Source organism: Cetorhinus maximus, chromosome 15 (genome assembly GCF_964194155.1).
Source record: "Cetorhinus maximus chromosome 15, sCetMax3.hap1.1, whole genome shotgun sequence".
NCBI lineage: Eukaryota > Metazoa > Chordata > Chondrichthyes > Lamniformes > Cetorhinidae > Cetorhinus > Cetorhinus maximus.
In genome coordinates this window covers 74,906,857-74,931,090 of record NC_135893.1, presented here as the reverse complement: position 1 = coordinate 74,931,090, position 24,234 = coordinate 74,906,857, and the positions used below count along the sequence as shown (strand labels likewise).

General features: G+C 43.4%; 1 protein-coding gene across 3 annotated transcripts in view; it reads right to left on the bottom strand.

Annotated features, from left to right (window-relative positions):
- tex2l (testis expressed 2, like) overlaps positions 1-24,234 on the bottom strand; it is a 134,821-nt gene that overhangs the window by 41,275 nt on the left and 69,312 nt on the right. For 2 of the 3 annotated variants that reach the window (XM_078558666.1, XM_078558668.1), the window contains exons 4-5: positions 15,446-15,791; positions 11,682-11,920 (exon numbers count right to left, since the gene is read on the bottom strand). In XM_078558666.1, coding sequence (XP_078414792.1) covers positions 11,682-11,920; positions 15,446-15,791 — 585 coding nt within the window. The remainder of the gene's footprint in view (positions 1-11,681; positions 11,921-15,445; positions 15,792-24,234) is intronic. The other variant, XM_078558667.1, reaches the window with a different exon arrangement.

The window sequence follows — 24,234 nt, the reverse complement described above, 5'->3', positions numbered from 1 at the left end:
ATTGGACATCGATGGACAGGTGTCCACTGGCTTGGTCATCTGATACCCATTGGAAGACTAAAATTGCAGCAAGGACCGAAATGCATGTTAGGGCCCTGGTTTCAATACTTTCATGAGGATTCTGCTACTTTGGGCAGAAGCACTGGCTGCCTAAATTGAGGCTTGCTCAGAAAATCACATCCGACGGCCCTCAGACCCAAAATCGACATAAATGCTTCAAAAATGATTTCAGCCTGATATCACCTTATTTGGTCTAAATAAATAGGGAGAAAGTCACATTCAACGTTTCTAAATGCACATCTTGTGCGTAACAGCCAAATAACTCACCTTTGCCCAGGATAAATGAGTCGCTTCATAAGGGCAGGTCCTTACTGATCCTGTATGGTATAAATTCCTCTGCTTTTTGGTTCCCTTTCCCTCTTCCATTCAAGCTTAGCTCTCCAGTCTAGGAAAATGATCTTGTGCCAGGCTAATTTCTGTAAGGTGTAGCAGACCGTAGTAAACCTGGGGATCTTGGCCAGTCTGTACATGGGAGCTGCCAGATTTATCAGTAAATCAGGAGCATTATGTAAGCATCCAAAACATATCCTCTGTGGAGATTCAAGCAGCTTCCTTCAGGTTTGATCTGAGGGTGCCATTAGCTTTTTTCTACAAGCAAGCATCCTTCAGTCTTCCTCTCACCTCAATGGGGTGTCACTGATTCCTGTAAAATCAATGAACTGTGGCGGGTGGCCAGCATCAATGTGCATGGTTTTCTTCCTGTGGTCACATACTCACTGTCCACTGATATAGTGGAAGCATTTTCTGTTCATAAAGAGACACCCCCTGGGATGAGGTGTTCAAACAGAATCATAGAACGTTTATAGCAACAGAAGAACATTATTCAGCCCATTTTATACATGCCAGCTTTCTGCGCAAGCAACTCTGCTAGTCCCAATCCCCTATCCTTTCCAATAACCCTGAAATTTTTTTTCTCTTCTGATGCTTATTCAATTCCCTTTTGGAAGCCGTGATTGACTCTGCCTCCACCACAGTGCGTTCCACACCCTGATCAGTCATTGCATAGAATAGTTTTTCTTCATGTTGCTGTTGATTCTTTTGCCAATCTCCTTCAATCATTGTTCACTGGTCCTCAGCCCTTTCACCAATGGGAACAGTTTCTCTCTATCTACTCATGGTTTCACATTCATTACTCATGATTTTAAACACTTCCATCAAATCTTGTCCCAACCTTTTCTGCTTTAAGGAGAACAACATATGAGTGCCATCAATAATTCCCTTTACTTTGAGATTCCAACCAGGCAGTCCAAGGGCAGAGGGATCCTCAGGCTGCCTGATTTTTTTCATTCATTCATGGGATATGGGCATCGCTGGCTAGGTCAGCATTTATTGCCCATCCCTAATTGCCTTGAGAAGGTGTCGGTGAGCTGCCTTCTTGAACCGCTGCAGTCCCTGTGGTGTAGGTACACCCACAGTGCTGTTAGGAAGGGAGTTCCAGGATTTTGACCCAGCAACAGTGAATGAACGGCAATATATTTCCAAGTCAGGATGGTTAATGGCTTGGAGGGGAATTTCCAGGTAGTGGCGTTCCCATGTATCTGCTGCCCTTGTCCTTCTGCATGGCAGTGGTCATGAGTTTGGAGGGCGCTGTTGAAGGAGCCTTGATGAGCTCCTGCAGTGCATCTTGTAGATGGTACACACTGCTGCCACTGTTTGTCGGTGTTGGAGGGAGTGAATGTTTGTGGAAGGGGTGCCAATCAAGTGGACTGCTTTGTCCTGGATGGTGTCAAGCTTCTTGAGTGTTGTTGGAGCTTCCATATGGGAATGAATGAAGTAATTCACCCAAAAGAAAAGACATTAGTTATCTATACAAGGCATTGACAAATTGCAGAGACAATGTCCACTAGCCTTAAGTGTGTTTCCTTTCCCACCTACCTCAACAACAGCTTTAACAGAGTTTAACAAACACTGACCATTTATCATGTCATTCATTTAAAAAAAATACTTTATGGGATTCCTTATAAGTACAGGGGCTTTTGAAAAATATCTTTCATTTGGAAAGATCACATGATGAAGAATTGCATGGCGGTCGTCATCTTGGCTGCCACTCACTGCTGCCATGCTTTCATTGACCAGAAACTGAATTGCGCCAGTCAAATAAATACTGCAGCTACAAGAGCAGGTCAGAGGCTAGGAATCCTGAGGAGAGTAACTCACCTCCTGAATCCCCAAAGCCTGCCCGCCATCTACAAGGCACAAGTCAGGAGTAACAATGGAATACTTTCCATTTGCCTGGATGAGTGCAGCTTCAACAACACTCAAGAAACTCAACACCATCCAGGGCAAAGCAGCTCTCTTAATTCTCAACCTATCCACCACCTCCAACATCCACTTCCTCCACCACTGCGCACAATGACAGCAGTATGTACCATCTACACAATGCACTGCAGCAACTCACCAAGGCTCCTTCAATAGCACTTTTCAAACCCATGACCTCTACCATCTAGAAGGACAAGGACACATGGGAACACCACCACCTGGAAGTTCCCCTCCAAGCCATGCACTATCCTGACTTGGAAATATATCGCCGTTCCTTCACTGTCACTGGGTCAAAATCTTGGAACTCCCTTCCTAACAGCACTTTGGGTGTATTTACACCACATGGATTGCAGCAGTTCAAGAAGGCAGCTCACCACCACCTTCTCGAGGGCAATTAGGGATGGGCAATAAATGCTGGCCCAGCCAGCAATGCCCACATCCCATGAATTAATTTTAAAAACTTGGAAATGGAGCTGAAACTCGGCTCAAACAACCTGGCAATAAAATACAGCAGGTCAAGCCAAAACAAGTCACTGAATCAAACTGGGGCTCCTTTTTGCAACTACCAAATTTCAACCTTTAAAGAAAATGTGCCTAGCCAGGCTGCAGAAACATGCTGTGCAGGGGGTGCTTAGTGATCTGAATGCTTATCAAGCACCGAGAACTCAAAATAGGGCCAAGGCCTAATGAATATTTTTTACTTGACATTAATGAGCCCCTCTCAGTGTTGCAAGTGTCCCCCTACCAGGTTTTAGATGCTGTGCAAAAGGAATGCACAGCAAGCCTCAGCATCCAAAAACACAGCTGCAGGCATTAAATAGCACATTATCAGCTCCAACATATAATGAAATTTCAGGTGCCGCAGTTCAGCTTATAAAAGAGGGGGTTTATTATATCAGCTACTAATATCCAACTATGATATAAACTCAATCATTTTATTGTGGAGGCCAAATATGGGATCAATTCGTTGACCCATTATTTAATTCAACTACAATCAAAAGTATATCAGCGTCCTCCCACACAATATGTGCTCATCATTTTTTTTACTACAAGTTTGTATAGTTTATCACTTTTGAAAAATCTTGCAAGTTCTTGCAGCCAGTTAAAGAGAGTTGTGTACCTGATTTAGAAGGATAATTACAAGTAAAATGTTCACTCTGATTTCTACGCATTGAAGACACTTAAATTTAGTTTGGATTAAAATAGTAAGCCTACACAGAATTCCAATATATTTCATAAAATTAATCTAATTTCTACAGAGTCTTGTGGTGCAGTGGGCAGTGTCCCTGCCTCTGAGCTAGAAGCTCGGGGTTCAAGTCCCACTCCAGGACTTGATGTCTGAGGAAGGTGCGTTCATAACATGGCTAAACAGGTTGAGTATCAACTCATAAATCTTTCCAACACACACCAATGGCAGGTGGTAAGAGTGGGAGAGATTCCTGGCCAACCATGTGATGGAAAGAAATTGGAATCACAATCCATAGCTCTATGCTGCAACATGCATGTAAAAGTGTATGTTGTCACAGCAACTCAGGGTCCAGTTGGCTGGACAGCCAGTGTGGATCAGATTGTTGCCAGCAGCATGGGGCTTGATCTCTGTTTTGGCTAGGATGGATTCAGGACCTGCCTCCTTTGCCCTGCCTGTGGTGGAGCTGGTGGTGCTGTGGGTCGGAGCTGAGGGAACTCAAGAAGAAGAAGAGCCTGGACCTCTTACTTTTACCATCACCTCCTGTAATTCTTCTCAGCTTGTATTTTATTATTTGCAGGGCAGTCCTCAAATCTTTCTGGTGCATCTGCTCTCTGCTCTGTTCCAGGGAAGGTTTTCCTCCTGTACTTTGCAGCATAAGTAATTTCCCAGACAAGGAGCAAAATTAAAGCACAGCTGGATCCTTGTTATTAACTTGACAAGAAAATGTATGTTGGGATCAAGATTTCTATTCACAGAGTTGAAAATGGATAATTACAAAAGCTTTTTGCCAGGACCTCTTTAACCATTCATTTGGCATTTCAACATAATTTTTAAAAAATCACACGTCCCATAAAGTTTATTTGACACAAAATCAATTATGCTTTTAAAATGTATTAATGTCCCTAGATAGAGTTCAGCAACAGTTTGTCATATTTCAATTGTGCTAAATGTGAATGGGAACAATTTATGTTTCACGATAGATGTTCTTAGGAACTCTGCAGAATGGAAGTGAATGGGATGCAGTTTAGCATATTGGAAACGTGCATTTAAATCATGAGGCAAATAAAATTCAACAGGATCATTATTCTTCAATCTGAGATGAAGCTGGCATTTTTCAACATTTCTGTAATGAGGCTACAATCCCACATCTATGGCTGATGTCTCTGAATTTTGAGAGGAGTTGTAGATAAAACTATAATTTGTTCACAGGATTTAAAAATTAATATGATGGTCAAAATAAATGAAGTCAAAGTTCTCGCTGGCATTGCTTTCAAGCTAAGGAATATCAACGATTCTGAAGTGCTCTGAGGTGAAAATCTGTGAAATGGCAAACTGTTTCATATTGTAATGGGTGATTAGCCATCTCCTAGCCTTCAGCCTGATTTATAATATCTGCCCTAGATAGAATATAGCTCTATTGATAGGTAGTATAGAATATGGGAAAAGAGAGGCTGGCCAATACTTGCTGTTAATGTGTAATAAATTGTTGAAGAGTTTGTGTGATATATATATCATATATATATTCACTTACATATATGTAAGGTAAGAACTTGCATTTATTATAGTGTCATTCACAACCTTGGAACACCTTTACAGCCAATTAAATTCTTTTCATGCACATTGTTGTAATGTAGGAATCACAGCAACCAATTTGTGCACAGCAAGGTTCTTTTAAATGACTGACCACCTCTTCTGCTGCTGCATTGGAACCTCCCTGGGTGCGTGACTGGGAATCTCCCTCATAATGGTGGACATCCTCACTGGCCCCTGGGCCAGGGTTGGGAGTTAGTGGGTGGAGGAAAAGGGGTGGATGAACTCTGGCCTCACCTGCACTCCACCCTGAGAGGGAGAATCCATTCCTGGACGTTTTCTCTGTTTTTAGTATGGGCAATGGCTGTCCATTGCCACAGAGGGGGAACTAAAACTGCTGCCCTGTAAACTAGTGCCATCTCATCCACCATGTACAAAATATTTGTTAGGTCAGAGTTAGATACTGTACAGTTCTGAGAAATCATTATAGATGGGAAATTAAATCAAGTAGCATGGATTCACCTGCAATTCCTTATTATGTTTAATGAAAGTGATACTTCGGAATGATTGATTGATGTTTAGAAAACAGGAACTTCAAATATGTACATTTTAAAATCTATTTTCATAAGATCATAAGAAATAGAAGCAGGGTAGGCCATTCGGCCCATTGAACCTGCTCCTCCATTCAATGAGATCATGGCTGATCTGATTGTGGCCTTAGCAGCACTTTCCTGCCTGTCTCCCCGTAACCCTTGATTTGAAAGTTATTTAGCCAGAGGGTTCAGCCCTGTAATGTTGTGATAAGGGGTCACTAATAAATTCTAAGTTCCTGCCAGTGTGGAAACCCCATTAATGATGGAAATAGTGCAGGCGCTCACACTTGTATACAAATAACGCCAGCTCTTCCGATTGGGATAGGGTCAGGACCACTGGAGAATGACAGCAGCAAGTACAGCTCCATCACACTTTCAGTGATAGAGGGAAGCCTCAGAAATGTTTCCTAATCATTGCTCAGTTTCTCTGACACAAGACATCAGTCTTGTGGTTCTTCACTGTATCACCTCAAAGACTTCAATGTTTCCACTGTACCATGTTCCTTGTGCTCAAATCACTTCATGGCCACACCCCTTCCTATCTCTGTAACCTCCTCCAATGCTATGGCCCTCTGAAAAATCTATCTCCCTCCAATTCTGGACTGTTGCACACTTCAGATTTGCTTTGTCCTCCATTAACTTCAGCAATCTTGGCCCTAGGCTAACTCCTTCCCTAAACCTATTTGCCTCTCTTCCCTCCTTTAAGACTCTCCATCAAACCTACCTGTCTGACCAAGGTTTTGGTCACTTATCCTGATATTTCCTTACGCAGCTTGGTGTCAACTGCTTGCTGATAACACTTCTGTGAAATACCTTGGGGTATTTTAGTACTTAAAGGCATTACATAAATGAAAAATGAGACATGTCAAAGCTTTTTGTCTTGCACTCATCAGGACACTTTGCAAGAATACCAATATAAGGGAAAAACAACAATTTGTACTGTATGTAAAGAGAGTGTTGATCAGTAAAAGTGTATGTTGCCACAGCAACTTGGACTCCTTCGGGGTGAGGGAGGCTGGCTGGCTCAGTTTGCCAGACGGCTGGTATGGAACAGATTGGTGCCAATGGCATGGGGTCTAATCCCCATTCCGGCTGGGGTGGATTTGGGATCTGCTTCCTTGCCCCACCCATGGTGGAGGTTATGGCACTGTGGGTCAGACCTGCCTTGGGCAGAGGACTGAAGAAGAAGATTGCAGAACAAAAGTCCCTAGAACTCTTCCAGTTCCTTCCCTAACCAGCCTCATATTATTGAGGAAGTATAGTAAGCATTTCATTGTCCACTTACGCTTGTACTTATCTATATTGGATGCCTTATCTGTTATAATGCGAATTAGATTTCGCTGTAGTTTCTTGGCTGCTTCATCAGATTTAGCTGCATCCCTTCACTGATCTGCCAAATTGATTGAAATTGAAACACATTGCATTTCTGAAGCCAAGTTGCTTACATAGATTGGCAACAGCAGCAATCCCCAGGACAGTCCACTCAGTACAGCTTCTGGTTTGGCATTATTTCCCTTCCTGTCTTATAGCAAATTCATTCTTCTTCTCCAAGTTTTAAATGGGATACCTGATCCCTCTGCTTAAAGATTAAGTAACTTGGAGGAAGCCTAAGATCATGCAAGCTGATCCATTCCATTGAATTGGTTTAATGTTTGAAGTGCCCTTGCTTGGTCAAAGCTTTCTTTCTTGCCATTTTACATTCTAACTGTTTTATGTAGTTTATCTGCCCTGTTATACTATTCACTATTATACAGCTAACATTGTATCAATGTCAATGCTGGCCTAGTGGTATCATGCTTTCTTTTGTTGTCCTCATTCATCTCCAGGTGACCAAAGGTCCTGGCGTGGTGACCATAACTGCTGCAATTTGGAATCTCCCCTTCATACCTGTGCTGTTGGAAATGAAAAACTACCTGAACCAAATTCAACGTATTCCAGTTACAAAATAAGTAAAGCACTAGAGTTAAAAGAGAGGTCCCAGAGAGGCTCGATGGATTCAAGAACTGTTCCTTATAGACTTAGACATGTCACTTCACTGTTCTAAAAAATTGAGAGAAGGATAGATCAGTTAGCCTAATAACTGTTGCAGGGAAATTATTGGAGTCTGTAATTTTCAATTGATCAGGGAGAGCCAGCACAGATTTGTAAAGGGTACATCATGTCCAATGAACTGGATTGACTTTTTGAAGAAGTGACTAAAGTAATGGGCAAGGGAATGTCTGTGGATTTTATTCATATAGATTTTTAGAAGTCATTTGATAAGGTCCCTCATAAGAGACTGTTAGCTAAAGTTGAAGTTCATGGAATTGACAGCAAATTATTGACCTGGTTAGAAATCTGTCTGAAAACAAGATCAGGGACAAAGGGCAGGTTCTCTAATTGACAACATGTGACTGATCATGTCCCACTTGAATTTGTGTTGGGGCCTCAACTATTCACTGTATTTATTAATGACTTAGATGATGGGATAGAGAGTCACGTGACCAAGTTTCTGGTGGCACAAAGATAGTGGCATTGTAAACAGTGTAGATGGAAGCATAAAATTACAAAGAGATATTAATAGATTAAGAGAATGGACAAAACCTGTGGTAATGTAGTCAAATGCCACAGTGTGGGGGTGGGGAGGGGTGTGGTAGCCATCCACTTCAGACCTAAAAAGAGTAGAAGAGGGTACTTTTTAAATGATAAAACTTAGGAGCAATGGAGGTCCACACAGACTTAGGGCGGAATCTTCTGTTCTCGGCGGCTGTCTCACTCGCTGCTTGAAAAAGTGGCAATTCACCGGCACTGACTCTGAGGTGGGCCTTCCTCCAGACTGAAGGTGCCAGAGGACAACTTCCTGTGTACCAAGAGCTACTGGCCAATCAGAGGCTGGCGGCTCTTGCACTCGGCTGTGCCACGAAGGAAGCCGTGGTTGCTACTGGAACAACATTCCCCTGGAATCCCAGGATTGCGGAGCGACCAAGGGAAATGGTAAGTGCTGTTAGGGTGATCTCATGGGGTGGGGATCACGAGGAGAGTGGAGGTCTATGGGGGTCAGTAGCAAGAGCAGGGGGTGACTGTCAGTGGCCACCCCCCTGCCCCAAGTCCATGCCCTCGATCATGCACAGATTAGAGCAGATCAAGACACCAACCTCTCCTCCAGCTGACATGCAATCCGCAGTTTTAACAGTCGCACAGGCCGCATATCGACAGGCCCGTCTGGAACTGGGAAGGTTGCAGCGGAAGTGGGAAGAGACCCATAACTGATGGTTAACTGGCTACTCAAGGCCTCAAGTGGAGGTGGTGTGGGAAGGTGGACCATGGGACTTCCTGCCCAAAACTTACTCCCTGTGGAGGTGGGAAGGCATCAGGTATCGGTCCCAACACCAACCTGCCAAATTCTCAGATCCGCCCACCTCCTTCCTCACCTCCTGTGGGGGCAGAAGGCTCTGGCCTTAGGTGTCCATATGTACATAGATCATTAAAATGTCATCAACAGGTACAGAGAATAATCAAAAAGGCTAATGGAAGGTTAATCTTTATATTTTAAGAATTAGAATACAAGGAGATAGAAGTCATGCTTTAGTGATACCAATTCCTGGTTAGACCACACCTGATGTACTTTGTTCAGTTCTGAGCAAGGGAGGATATATTCTCCTTCAAGGGAATGCAGCATAGATTCACCAGAATGATACGTGGACTCCAAGGATTAAACTATAAGGAGCAACTACACAAATTATGGTTGTATTCCCTAGAATTTAGAAGATGTGTGATTTGAATTAAGTTTTTAAGACATGATGGTGGATAAGATAGATGGAGAAAAACAATATCTGCTATTGGAGGAATCTAGGACCAGGGCACTTGGCTTAAAAAGTAGAGACAGACCTTTCAGAAGTGAAGTTAGGCAATGCTTCTACACACAAAGGGTGGTGGAAGATTGAAACTTTCCTCTGCAAACAGCAGTTGATGTTCATTCAATTGTTAATTTTAAATCTGAGATTGATAGATTTCTGTTAACCAAATGCATTTGGAATATGACGGCAGGTTTTTCAAGGGGCGAATGGTCTACTTCTGTTCCTATCCTCCTACATTCCCAGATGTGCACTATATTAAAAGGTCTCTCTTAATAAGGTGCTATGTTTGGAGCATAGTAGATTATTAGCCCATGATTGCCTCAAGCTAATTGTACTTCTCATCATTGGTTTACTACAATTAATTCTCTTGAGCTTGCTTCAGAGTGCTTTATTATCATTTTCCAGTGGTTGCTAGGCAATAATCCAAAAAACCTAGCAACCTGCAGTAGTCTTAGAAAAAAGGAACTAATAATGACATTATTAGCTTTCATGGTCTGGTACCTCTAATATTAAAGTGAATCCTGCATATCAGACAGCATTATTATTGATATTTGAACTCAGCTATTCTTTCTTAGTGAGAAGAAGGTTCAGGGTTTGAACCCACTCCATATAGTCCCATTCATTGGAGACTGGAACCTGGAACTCCAGCTCTGAACCCTGGGTTGGCATCCAATGGGATACTGAGGACAGTTGAGTTTAAGTGGACTCCTCTCATTGTAGAGATTATGGTAACCCATAATATCTCCCTGACCCTCCTGGCATAAAGATTAACTGCTCATTGGCTTGCATAAAGATACTAAAAGGCCATAGAAGCAGCATTCATTTTGTGGTAGGTCAGATCAGTCTACGAGTCCCTCTACAGCAACAGTAACTGGTTGTCTTTATATTGAGCATCCAACAACGGCATCCAAACGTGCTTCATAAGAGCATCATCTGACAAACAAGTTGGCATCAAGCCAAAGAAAGAGACAATAGAGCTGGTGACTGATAACTTGGTCAAAGAGGTGTTTTTAAAAAATAACTCAAAGGAGAAGAGAGAGATAGAGAGGCGGCGAGGATTATGGAGGAAATTCTAGAGATTAGGACATAGACAGTGATGTGTGCTCAGAAGGTTGATCTCTGTGTGGTTTGGGGGCAGGGAGTGGTGGTGGGGATTTGATGAAGGGAGGTCTGATCCAAGGGAAGAAAATAAGCTTGGGGGCCTGGGAGAAAGCACTCATGATCCTCCTGGCCCACAAGCAGTGCTGGAAAGGCAATTACCTTCTTCCCAAATTTGTCCTAACCTCCCTTTAGCTGTCAGGTTTCCCGAGACATCTGAAACAGGTTAAGTCCAAGGTTGACAGCCTTGTTAAAATCTGCCAACATGCCTCATGGGAGCAGGTTGACTGCCTGTCTCTGATCCACCAGATGTGAGTGGGTTGGGGGCAGATTGGGATTGTGCTGAGGATTTTAAAAGTTTGCCACCCCACCTGACCTCAAACCTATCGGTTTTGGGGGTGGGGTGGGGCGGGCATTAAATTTCACTCCATTGTTTTGGGTGATCTGCATAGAAACAGGGGATATTTCTATTGAGCAAGGGAAAATAGAAGAGTGAGTTAACTTCTTCTAGTGGCTGGCTTAAGAAGATGATCAGTCAAGAGCTAAAAGCAGGTTTAAAGCCATTAATGCCTTCTCTCCTGCAATTGGTATAAGACCTGGGAAGATCCATGCAAGGAGGAAGAGAAAAATAACTTGAATGCATAAACAGGTACATCCGCTAACAAAACGGCACACGTATATGTATCTCTTACAAACATTTTAAACATGTCTTAAGGTTTATTTACAATGAAATTAAGGCTAAAGCAGCAATATAAAAATTCCTGGTGCTTGTGGACAATAAAATATAGGGAGGAATGTGGATGAGGGGAATATGCTTTAGAAGATTTTAAACTATCACTGCAAATGCTTGTTTTAATTTTCTTGATATAGAAATGAGTGACATTTATAATCAACATGCAGACTTGTTTTGTACAAAAGTCACTTGACAATAATTTGGCAGACCTTCTGACAAGGGCCATTGTGACAGGATCTGAAATATCACACTGGCACAGCAGTGAGGTGAAAAAGTACTTCCCATTGTCTCTTGGCTTACAGAACTTAATGGGCCTGTTATTAATATGTTGATTGCTTAGCTTCTTCACAAGCCCATGTATCCAGTAGTTTAGTTTACCTTACCTGGTTTTTGGTGGGGCTGCTGGTGGTGCTGTGCTCGGGGCTCAGCAAAGGGCTGGAGTTGTCAGAGACAGTGAACTTCGACATGTATGTGTTGTAATCCAGCTGAATCTTTTGCCTGATGTTACCAGCCAAGTCCTTGGTTTTAAAAAGAGAAGACAGGTCTTCTGTACTGTCTCTGCTGCTGCTGTTGCTGTAAACCAATCTCCCCAATGGGCTGGAGCCAGGATTCTGTGTAAGATCTGTAAGATAAATTGGAAAGTTTAAGCGGACAAAAACAATAAGCTTCAAGTTGCTCAGTTTCCCAAGTTGCAGTCTTATGGTGTCATTTTAATTTTGGGAGTAAACCAGCTCTCCCGATACTCATTTTTATTGAAGTCAAAGGAACATTTTCTAAAGTCAAAATTGCCTAACTGGTGTGCATCAGGAGTGCCAGAAAGGAAGATCTTCTCTAGATGTACTGACTGCTTATAACCTCTTACTTTCCTTATGATAAATAAAATATTCAGAGCTACATTATCAACCAAGCAAAATATAATTGTAAAGGCATTGGAAACATTCTCCTCTAGTAATTATGACTAACTGCCCTCAAAAAATGTAAATTTTTAAGTCTTTAGGGATTAAGGCAATGTCTTCTTGTTCCTATTTTCCTCACAGTATTTACCTTGCTGCTTCAGTTAGTCGCATTTTTGCACTAGGCCACAGGCTGTTGCCATGGCTCCAAACACCAGCCCTTCTGCAGGGATTGTCCAATACCTGGCTGCAACTTTAAACTTCAACAATATTTTTATCTCAGAGTATTTTACACTATAATATGACCAAAATGTATCAAATATTTAACTTTGAAGCAGTTTTAAGTACTGTAAATACTAATATTCAATCTGCAGCTTTGCATGTTTGTCTATCTGCTAAACATAGAGGTGTGCTACGATCCCTGTAGAGTCCGATAACATTTAAAAAGAAATTTAAACTTCTAGTTAACAGCTGAATGAATGACACATTAAGATTTCACATTTTAAAACTTCTACTGTAACAAATGACTAAAAACACTAATCACTAAACACTATTTTTTTTTCGTAAGCAACTTACACTTTAAACTACAGAGAGGAGTGTTCCCCTTTTACACTTATCACACATCGTACTCTCTACTGAATTACAGTCCTTAAAAGCAAACAGTCCACACTTATTCCCAGCTTCCAACGGGTCCCCATTTTCCTGTTTCACCCAGTAGTATCTTTGAGTGACTGCCTCCAGATGCTTCCCTTAGTATTTGGAGAATTTCCTAAATCCAACCTAAAACCTACCCCAATGATTCCTCCCCTCAGGCCACACTGGAATGAATCTCCCGGAAATTTTAGATGGCTGTGGATGCGTCTCTTCAACTAGAGACTGTCTCCCCTATAACCATTTTCCGTCTTCTAGCTGGGACTTAATTCCTAAAGGTGTTCTTCCAGTAACAATACCTCTCTAAGGTTTTCAAAATCTTGCTCAATCTTCATGGCCCTATACCATTGATCAAAGATAATCTCTTTTTCCACAATTTCCATGAAAGCCTGATTCTGTTTCTTCCTTAAGTTTCTATATTTTTATCTCTAAATTTATGGAACCATTTTGGATGCATTAAGCACAGCAGTCTTAACTGTATCATAGTCTGCAGATGGTTCATCAGAAAGAGTCGAATAAACCTCCAATGCTTTTACTACCCAAACACTTTGTAATAAAATTGTTCAAATTTCTTGTGGCCATTTTAACTTCGCAGCAATTTTCTCAAATGAGATGAAATACACTTTAATTCCTTCCTCACTGAATTTAGACACTAGGCAAATATTCCTTGCCAAATGAAAACCGGATTTAAACCTGACCCATTGTCAAATTTTTCTGCTGCAACATGTTCTTACAATCAAAGCCTTTCTCTGTCCAGTTCCAATTTTCCGCAATCCCTCTCTCTTTGCAATTCAAGGCTTTCCCTTTTTTTCATTCGCCATTCTATTTAAGTTTTTGCATTTTCCTTTCTTTCTCAAACTCAGCTTTTTGCTTTTCTCTACCTCTTTCCAATTCTACTTGCTTCATTTGTAACCGAATCCTAACCAACTCAATCTGTGTTTTGTCTGGATTACTATTTTCTTCCTCAAGGTTCAAATGTTGAGCCAATACCTCAACTATCTACATGTTCTTAGCACCTACTACTAACTCTATTTCCAACTTCTCTGCTATCGTCTTCAAGTTAACCTTTGTTAACTGTTGCAAGGTGCCCAAAGACAAGTCCTCTCTTTCAACAGGAGCTTAAGCAATGGACAAAGCCACTTTAACTTTTCAATAAACACAGCAGAACTTGCTGTGAAATCTTGTTTGTTTAAACTCTGGCCAAACCCAATGTACTTGTCTCAGCCTGTGGATTCAAAGTTCTGCAAGAGCCCCCAATTTGTTACGATCCCTGGAGAGACTAGTGATGTTTGAAAAGAAAGTTGAACTTGCAGTTAACCATGGAAAGAATGACATTGAATCATAGAATCATGGAATGGTTAGAGTACAGAAGGAGACTATTTGGCCAATCAAGTCTATGCTGGCTCTCTGCAAGAACAATTTGGCTTGACCCACTCACCAGCCACTTCCCTGTTGTAAAAAGTTTTAAAACTTTTGCTGTAACAAATGACTAAAACACTATTCAGTAAACACCAGATTTGTAGACAGCTTATTCTTTAAATACAGAAAGGAACATTCCCCTTTTATACTTATCACGCACTGCACTCTCCACAGAATTACAGTCCTTATAGCAAATAGTCCACAGTTATTCCCAGCTTCCAATGCGTTTGCATTTTCATGTTTTGCTGAGTATTAACTTTGAGTGACTGCCTCCTGATGCTTCCCTTAGATTTCAGGGAGTTTCTTAAATCCAATGCCAGTGCCTGTACTGATGATTCTCACCCTCTGGCTACACCAGGACAAATCTCCTGGAATCCTTAGATGGCTGTGGGATGCATCTCTTCAACTGTCTCCCACTGGCATCTGGCTTTGCTAGTTTGCAAAGCCAAGCAGACTCTTTCTTATGCTAACCCCACAAAACTGCTGTCTGTCTGTGAAATTCATTGATTTCTAGGGAAGCCTGTAACCTGATCTCAAATATGCTTCCTCTGCACTCTACCCCATGGGAACATGAAACACATTAACCTTTTTGCTTGGTAGAAATGCTGATGAGATATATTTGACCCCAGCTCGCTTTCATCTTAGAAGTAAATGCAAAATTTACAGCACAATTGTTTACAACCCAATACTTTCAACACCTTTCTGGGACTTTGGAAGACTCTGAGTCTACTCATTGTGAATTCAGAGACTGCTGCCATTGTTTCCAACACCTTATACCATCACCCCAATATCACAATATGGGCCTTCATTTGATCTTTAACTGCCCCAGGCCTGTTGTCAAGCAGACTTCAGAACAGGTAATCTGACCTCTTCCGTTTTACCTTAAATTAAACACACAGCTTCAAAACATAACAATCTTATAAACTTCATAATTTTAACAGGCCTGAGAGGTCTTTATGGATGGGGCGAGCATCAAATTATGGGTGTGACTTATGCATTAGTACACTTTACTGAAGTTTATCATAATTATAATACTGGTTAAATTCAAATCTATGTGGCAGTCCCTCCAAGAACAATATATCCATCCTAAGGTGTGGTGCCCAGGTTTTCATGGTTACTCCAGGTGTGGTCTGATCAGGAATTCCTGTTACTGCTCAGATCAGCATCAATACAAGTTTTATTACCAGCTTTTCCTCCATCCCTGCTGAGGTTCTGTGTGTCCTCTGACTGCATTCTGGAAGCCAGCAGGAAATATCTAAACCATTCTTCTTTTTCCCTTCCTGTTCTTCCAAAAAGAAAGAGTGCATTTTCCCCACCTTCCACAGGATGTCTGAGGAGGACCTCTGGTGTCGGGGCTTGTTTTGTGATTTCTGACCTCTCCCTTTGCTCTTCAGTGTCCATGTCTGTCTTCAACTCTCTGTCTCCCGAGCATTTGAACTTGTGGGTTGCAGTCTCTCTGAGGAAAATGCAGATGGGATACTTCTTATTCCACATCCTTTTCTTTGCCAGGCCTGGTGGGACAAGAAAAACCTGCAGAAAAAAATAAGAAGTTTTAAAAATGCGCAAGCACATACAAAAGACCATTTAGTTCATCAAGCCCATTCCTCTGCCACCATCATTCACTCTGCTCAAATCGTTTCATTTCCTGAAGAAACGTTTGGCAAACTTTCTCTCCACCCTTCAAGATAAATGAAACAAAACTTCAGAATCATGCCAATTATTTCAGTGCTCTCATCTTACATAGAATTCAAAGCACAGAAACAAGCCAACTGGCACAACTTGTCCATGGCCATGTTAATGCTTCAAATAAGCCCCTTCCCTGCTTCATCTCATCTTGTCTCCTATTCCTTTGTCCCTCATGTACTTATTTAGTTTTTCCTTAAAGGCATCAATGCTATTCTACATGATAATTGTTCCCCATCTCTATTGGGTGTTTCCTCATGGCTCTCAGTGTTCTTCCTAAGCATACATTCAGCCAGCTCTTTGTTACAGGAGTTGATCTACATGGCACTAGCTGCTTTTATTGGGAGTGGGCAGCAGACATTGATTCCTCATATCGATCACACAGAAAGTAAAGCTGTCTTTCCTAGCTTTACTTGAGGTGAATAACATCCATGCTCATGTCCTCTAAGTTGCTTTTACATCGTGCTTAATGTTGTATTTTAAAATTTTTTTAAAAATTCATTCACGGGATGTGGGCTTTGCTGGCTAGGCCAGCATTTATTGCCCATCCCTAGTTGCCCTTTAGAAGGTGGTGGTGAGCTGCCTTCTTGAGCCGCTGCAGTCCTTGTGGTGTAGGTACACCCACAGTGCAGTTAGGAAGAAAGTTCCAGGATTTTGACCCAGCCAGAGTGAAGGAACGGCGATATATTCCCAAGTCAGGATGGTGAGTGACTTGGACGGGAATTTCCAGGTGGCGGTGTTCCCATGTGTCTGCTGCCCTTGTCCTTCTAGTTATTGCGCCAGTTTTCTGTTTATTCGTTAATGAGATTTGATCGTCACTGGCTACACCAGCATTTATTTCCCATCCCTAATTGCCCTTAGGAAGGTGGTGGTGAGTTGCCTTCTTGAACTGCAGGGGCCCATGTGGTGTAGGTATACCCATTGTGCATTAGGAAGGGAGTTCCAGGATTTTGACCCAGTGACATTGAAGGAATGATGATATAGTTCCAAGTCAGGATGGTGAATGGTTTGAAGGGAAACTTGCATGTGACGGTGTTCCCATGTATCTGCTGCTCTTGTCCTTCTAGATGGTAGAGGTCATGGGTTTGGAATTTGCTATCTAAGGAGCCTTGGTGAGTTCCTGCAGTGCATCTTGTAGATGGCACACACTGCTGCTACTGTGCATTGGTGGTGAAGGGAGTGAATGAAGGTGGTGGATGGGGTGCCAATCAATTGGGCTGCTTTGTCCTGGATGGTGTTGAGCTTCTGGAGTGTTGTTGGAGCTGCACATAGCCAGCTTGTCATACACAGTTCACACATTGCCAGTGGCAGCAAACTAAACTTATCACATTCTCTGAGGAATGTATCCTTGCAGGAAGTGGGCAGGACAAGCATAATTTCGCATTTAAATAATTGAAAGCTGTTCAAAGTCTGAGAAGATTCCTGGAATAGGCACTGAAATGACTGGTGTAACCTTTAATGTGTCTGAGGCTGATGCGGAAGTGCTGCTGTTCCAAATTAAAGAGCAGCGGGGATGCAATAGCTGTGGTACCAACCTTCACACTCAGCAGCACAGACCGGGGGGAAGGAGTTGACTGGGCTGGCAGTGGAACATCCAGAACTCCAAGGATCCCATTGCAGTGCCAAAAGAAGCTTGATAGCATCACCAGGTCAGCAAAGGTAAGAGTTTTTTCAGATGAACAGCAGGACGGTTAACTGAACTATAGAGAAACACGTGGCTATTCCCTAGCACAATAGCTATGTTGTGCCCTTTGGGGTTTCACACAGAACCATGTTCCTTGTCCTAGAAGCAATACTACATAACATTAATCATGTCATGTGTCTTACCACGCATAATGCACACGGGGACATTGAAGCTTCCAATCCTCGGTCCTTGCTCCTTTATGTCTACCATTGCTATCATCCATTCATTGAATCCTAAGTGACTGTGACTGCAGGGGGCTGCAGACTAATTAACGATATGAATTCTTCCAGACCGCTCACAATGCCAGTAAGTGCCAGACCACTAGGGGAGGACGTGCAAAAGTCCAATGTTTGGCACAACATGAAGAGGAGATTAAGACAAAAAAATTAGCAACACCTCTAGCCTGGCAGCTGGTATAGGAAATTTGCAAGTTATCTGCCTTCAGTAGGTTTGTGAGAACATATACCTTTTCTTACTTAATTTTTCTATGAATTCACCACCAGTTTCCTCATAAGCCATCCACCAAATTGCTGATGCTGCCGGAGGCCAACCAGATTAACTGTTTCCCCAGGACACCATTCAGTTGAAGGCTGCAGAACTAGACTCTGGAGTCCCCCCTACCTCTATGAGTACTGATGAGACACACTGCCCCTCTGGGAGTACTGATGACACACACTGCCCCTCTGGGAGCACTGATGACACACACTGCCCCTCTGGGAGCACTGATGACACACACTGCCCCTCTGGGAGTACTGATGACACACACTGCCCCTCTGGGAGCACTGATGACATACACTGCCCCTCTGGGAGTACTGATGGCACACACTGCCCCTCTGGGAGTACTGATGACACACACTGCCCCTCTGGGAGTACTGATGGTACACACTGCCCCTCTGGGAGTACTGATGGCACACACTGCCCCTCTGGGAGTACTGATGACACACACTGCCCCTCTGGGAGTACTGATGATACACACTGCCCCTCTGGGAGTACTGATGGCACACACTGCCCCTCTGGGTGTACTGATGACACACACTGCCCCTCTGAGAGTACTGATGACACACACTGCCCCTCTGGGTGTACTGATGGCACACACTGCCCCTCTGGGTGTACTGATTACACACACTGCCCCTCTGGGAGTACTGATGGCGCACACTGCCCCTTTGGGAGTACTGATGGCACACACTGCCCCTCTGGGTGTACTGATGACACACACTGCCCCTCTGAGAGTAATGATGACACACACTGCCCCTCTGGGTGTACTGATGGCACACACTGCACCTCTGGGTGTACTGATTACACACACTGCCCCTCTGGGAGTACTGATGGCGCACACTGCCCCTTTGGGAGTACTGATGGCACACACTGCCCCTCTGGGAGTACTGATCACACACACTGCCCCTCTGGGAGTACTGATGGCACACACTGCCCCTCTGGGAGTACTGATGGCACACACTGCCCCTCTGGGAGTACTGATCACACACACTGCCCCTCTGGGAGTACTGATCACACACACTGCCCTGCTGGGAGTACTGATGGTATAGACTGCCCCATTATTCTCTCAACAACCCAGTGCCACTTGTTCAAGGGGGGGTGGGGGATTACGGATAGTGTAAAATGTGGAACTGACCCAAAGAGTGAGGCACAAAACACAAGGATATTAGAAGAGGCACATGTAGACATGGAGCCTCATGTGGCTGGATAGGGGTGTACAGCATGTCAGCACCTGGTACAGAACAATTGGATGATGATCTCAGGGGTCCCGCAATGAAGGGAAGGAAGTGAGCCAAGCATCAGACACATCTGCAGATTCTATGCAGCCTCTCCCAACATACGCAACAAATGGTTGGGACAATGGTGGACTCTCCACTACACTGCTGTGTGCCAAGATCCAACAGGTTTCAACACCATTCACGGAATTAAGGACTTGGGAGATCTTTTCACCTTTGAGGCCAGTAAGCATAACGGTCCATAGTAAAAAGGAAAAAGAAAAATTACATTTGGATAGTGCCTCTCATGGCCTCAGGATGTCCCAAAGCACTTTACAGCCAGTGAAGTACTTTCGAAGTGTACTCACTGTTGCAATGCAGGAAACCATGGTCTAAATCCAATGCCCACTCCATTGCTCTGGCAAATTAACCAAACCCATTAGTAATGGGAAATGTGCTTTCTGAACTGTGCACTGTTCTGGTCTTCATGTTATAACATGGATATAGAGGCAGGATGTAGATGTTACAACTGTCAAGAAAGATTGAATAGGCTTGGGCTCTTTTCTCTGGCTAAGGGGCCACCTGTTAGAAATGAAAGGGCTATGAAAGAGCTTGATAGGGTAGACATAAAGAAGTTCCCATTGTCCTAACCCCTTGTGGGAGAGTCCAAAACTAGGGACCACAAATACAAGATGATCACTGATGAATCCAAAAGGGAATGCAGGAGAAACCTATTTATCCAGAGAGTGATTAGAATGTAAAACTTGTAAAGACAAGGGGTGGAATTTGATGGCCCTGTCACGGTGTGGGCGGGGCTGTAAAATGTAGCAAGCCATTCAAACGAGTCTGGGAAGAGTGTCCTGCAGTCAGTTCTTGTTGAAAATAACAAGAGTGACATCACAAGACAGCGCGAGAGAGCGGCGGAGAGATCAGAACCAGCACGAGTGGGGGAAGCTTCAAAAAGTCAGCACAAAGGTGAGAGCTGATTGGTGAGTAGTGGGTAAGTGTTTTTCTCCAGTTTTTTCTCCAGTTTTTCTCCAGTTTAAAATAGATTAAGTTAAGGAAAGGTAGGAGTTCTAGTTTTTATTTAAAGTACACAAATAATTAAATGTTTTTTTTACTGTATTTAACTTAAAGTTTTTTTTTTCAATTAGAGGCATGGCAGGACAGCTCAGTCCCGTGTTATGTACTGCCTGCAACATGTGGGAAGTCCTAGACGCTCCTTGTGCTCTGACCGACCATGTGTGCAGGAAGTGCCACCAGCTGCAGCTATTTGAGCTCCGAGTTTCGGAGCTTGAGCGGCAGCTGGAGTCACTGAGGTGCACCAGCAAGGCTGAGAGTTTCGTGGATAGCGCGTTTTTAGACGTGGTCACCCCACAGCTTACGGAAGTGCAAACAGAGAGGGAATGGGTGACCATCATTTAGAAGCAAGATAGTCAGGAAATCCCCAAGGTGCATCTCGCTTGTGAACCATTTTTCTGTGTTGGAAAACGGTGAGAGTGACAGTTCCTCTGGGGAGTGCAGCCACGCTCATGGCACCATGAGTGGCTCAGCTACATGGCGGGAGGAAAAAGAGGGGAAGAGCAATAGTGGTAGGAGGCGTGATAGTAAGGGGAACAGACAGGCATTTCTGTAGCCATAGACGTGACTCCAGGATGGTATGTTGCCTCCCTGGTGCCAGGGTCAATTTGTCACTGAACAGCTGCAGGGCATTCTAAAGGGGGAGGGCAAACAGACAGAGAACGTGGCACATATTAATACCAATGACATAGGTAGAAAGAGGGCTGAGGTCCTGCAAGCAGAATTTAGGGAGCTAGGAAGCAGATTAAAAAACAGGATCTCAAATGTAGTAATCTCTGGATTACTTCCGGTGCCACGTGCTAGTGAGTATAGAAATAGGTGGTTAGTCCAGGTGAATGTGTGGCTGGAGAGATGGTGTAGGAGGGAGGGCTTTAGATTTCTGAGACATTGGGACCGTTTCTGGGGGTGGTGGGTTGTAAGGCACTGTACAAGGCAGACGGGTTGCACCTGAACTAGAATGGGACCAACATCCTTGTGGGGAGGTTTGCTAGTGTTGTTGGGGAGGGTTTAAACTAACTTGGCAGGGGGATGGGATCCTGAGAGGAGGTTCAGCAGGGGGAGATGCACAGCCATAATTAGAAGAGAGAGCAAGTGAGTGTGGAAGGCATAGAAATTATAGGCCAGTTAAGGCACAAGGGAGTTTGGCAAGGTTGGATGGTATTTATTTTAATGCAAGAAATCTGATGAATAAGGCAGATGTGTTGAGGGCAAAAATTAACATATGGAAGTATGATGCCATTGCAGATGCCATGTCACAGAGACATGGTTGAGAGATGGGCAGGATCGGCAGCTCAATATTCCAGGATATAGGGTCTGCAGGCGAGACAGGGAAGGAGGTAAAAGAGGAGCGGGTATTGCAATATTGATCAAGGAATCAATTGCAGCAGTAAGGAGGGATGACATCTTAGAAGGCTCCTCAAATGAAGCCATATGGGTAGAACTGAAAAACAAAAAAGGAGCAATCACATTGCTGGGAGTGTACTATAGGTCCCCAAACAGTCAGAGAGAAATAGAAGAGCAGATATGTAGGCAAATTTCAGAGAAGTGTAAAAATAATAGGGTATTAATTGTGGGGGATTTCAACTTCCCTAACATTAATTAGGTTAGTCATAGTGTGATAGGTTTAGAGGGAGCGCAATTCTTAAAATGCATCCAGGAGAGCTTTTTAAGCCAGAACGTAGCAGGTCCTACAAGAGAGGGGGCGGTCCTGGACTTAATTTTAGGGAATGAAGCTGGGCAAGTGACAGAGGTATCAGTGAGGAAGCATTTTGCAGATAATGATCATAACTCCGTTAGATTCAAGGTTGTTATGGAAAAGGACAAGGATGGGCCAGGAATCAGAGTTCTAAATTGGGGGAAGGCCGATTTCAATAAGATCAGATATGATTTGGCCAGAGTGGACTGGGAGCAGCTACTTTTAGGTAAATCCGTGTCAGAGCAGTGAGACTCATTCAAGAAGGAAATAGGGAGAGTACAGGGCCAACATATTCCAGTAAAGATAAAGGATGGGACCAACAAATCCAGGAAACCCTGGATGTCGAGGGATATACAGGATTGGATAAAGAGAAAAAGGGAGGCTTATGGCAGATACTTGAGGGCTCAAAACATCAGAAGCCCGAGAGGAGTATAGAATGTGTAGGGGGGAACTTAAAAAGGAAATTAGGAGAGCAAAAAGGGGACATGAAAAAACATTGGCAGGTAAAATAAAGGAAAATCCAAAGTTATTTTACAAGTACATTAAGAGTAAGAGGATAACTAGGGGAAGAGTAGGGCCCATTAAGGACCATAGTGGTAATTTGTGTGTGAAGCCAGAAGACGTAGGTAGGGTTCTAAATAAATTGTGTCGGTGTTCACAAGTGAAAGGGACAACATGGGTATGGAAATCAGGCAGAAGGACTGTGATATAATTAAATAAATTAGCATAGAAAGGGAGGAGGTTCTAAGCAGTTTGGCAGGCTTAAAAGTACATAACTCTCCCGGCCCAGATGAAATGTATCCCAGGCTGTTGAGTAAGGCAAGGGATGAGATAGCAGGGGCGCTGGCAATAATTTTCAATACCTCTCTGGCCACAGGAGAGGTGCCAGAGGACTGGAGGACAGCTGATGTGGTACCGTTATTCAAGAAGGAGGGAAGGGATAAACCAGGGAACTACAGGCCAGTCAGTCTAACCTCAGTGGCGGGGAAACTATTGGAAGCAATTCTGAGGGACAGAATTAATCTACACTTGGAGAGGCAGGGATTAATCAAGGACAGTTAGCATGGCTTTGTTAAGGGGAGGTCATATCTGACCAATTTGATTGAATTTTTCAAAGCGATGACCAGGTGTGTAGATGAGGGCAATGCATTTGACGTAGTCTACTTGGACTTCAGCGAGGCTTTTGATAAGGTACTGCATGGGAGGCTGATAACGAAGGTAAGAGCCCATGTGATCCAAGGCAATTTGGCAAATTAGATCCAGAATTGGCTGCGTGGTAGGAAGCAGAAGGTGATGGTCGAGGGGCATTTTTGTGACTGGATGCCTGTGTCCAGTGGGTTTCCACAGGGATTGGTGTTGGGTCCCTTGTTGTTTGTTTATATAAACAATTTAGACTTGAATGTAGGAGGGTTGATCAGTAAATTGGTGGGGTGGCAAATAGTGAGGAGGATAGCCTTAGATTACAGGTGGATATAGATGGGCTGGTCAGATGGGCTGATCAGTGGCAAATGGAGTTTAATCCGGATAAGTGTGAGATGATGCACTTGGGCAGGACAAACAAGGCACGGGAATACATGATGAATGGCAGGACCCTGGGAAGTGCCGAGGATTAGAGGGACCTTGGTGTGCATGTCCATCGGTCCCTTAAGGAAGCGGGAGAGGTAGATAAGGTAGTTGAGAAGGCATATGGGATACTTGCCTTTATTAGCCGAGGCATAGAATATAAGAGCGGGGAGGATATGCTGGAACTGTATAAAACACTGGTTAGGCCACAGCTAGAGTATTGTGTCCAGTTCTGGAATCCACATTATAGGAAGGATGTGATTGCACTAGAGAGAGTGCAGAGGAGATTTACCAGGATGTTGCCTGGGCTGGAGAGTTTTAGGTATGAGGAGAGATTGGATAGACTGGAGTTTTTTTCCCTGGAGCAGAGGAGATTGAGGTGGGAAATGGTTGAGGTGTATAAAATTATGAGGGGCATAGATAGGGTAGACAGGAAGGAACTTTTCCCTTTGGTGGAGGGATCAATAACCAGGGGTCATAGATTTAAGGTAAGGGGCAAGAGATTTAGAGGGGATGTAAGGAAGAACTTTTTCACCCAGAGGGTGGTGGGAATCTGGA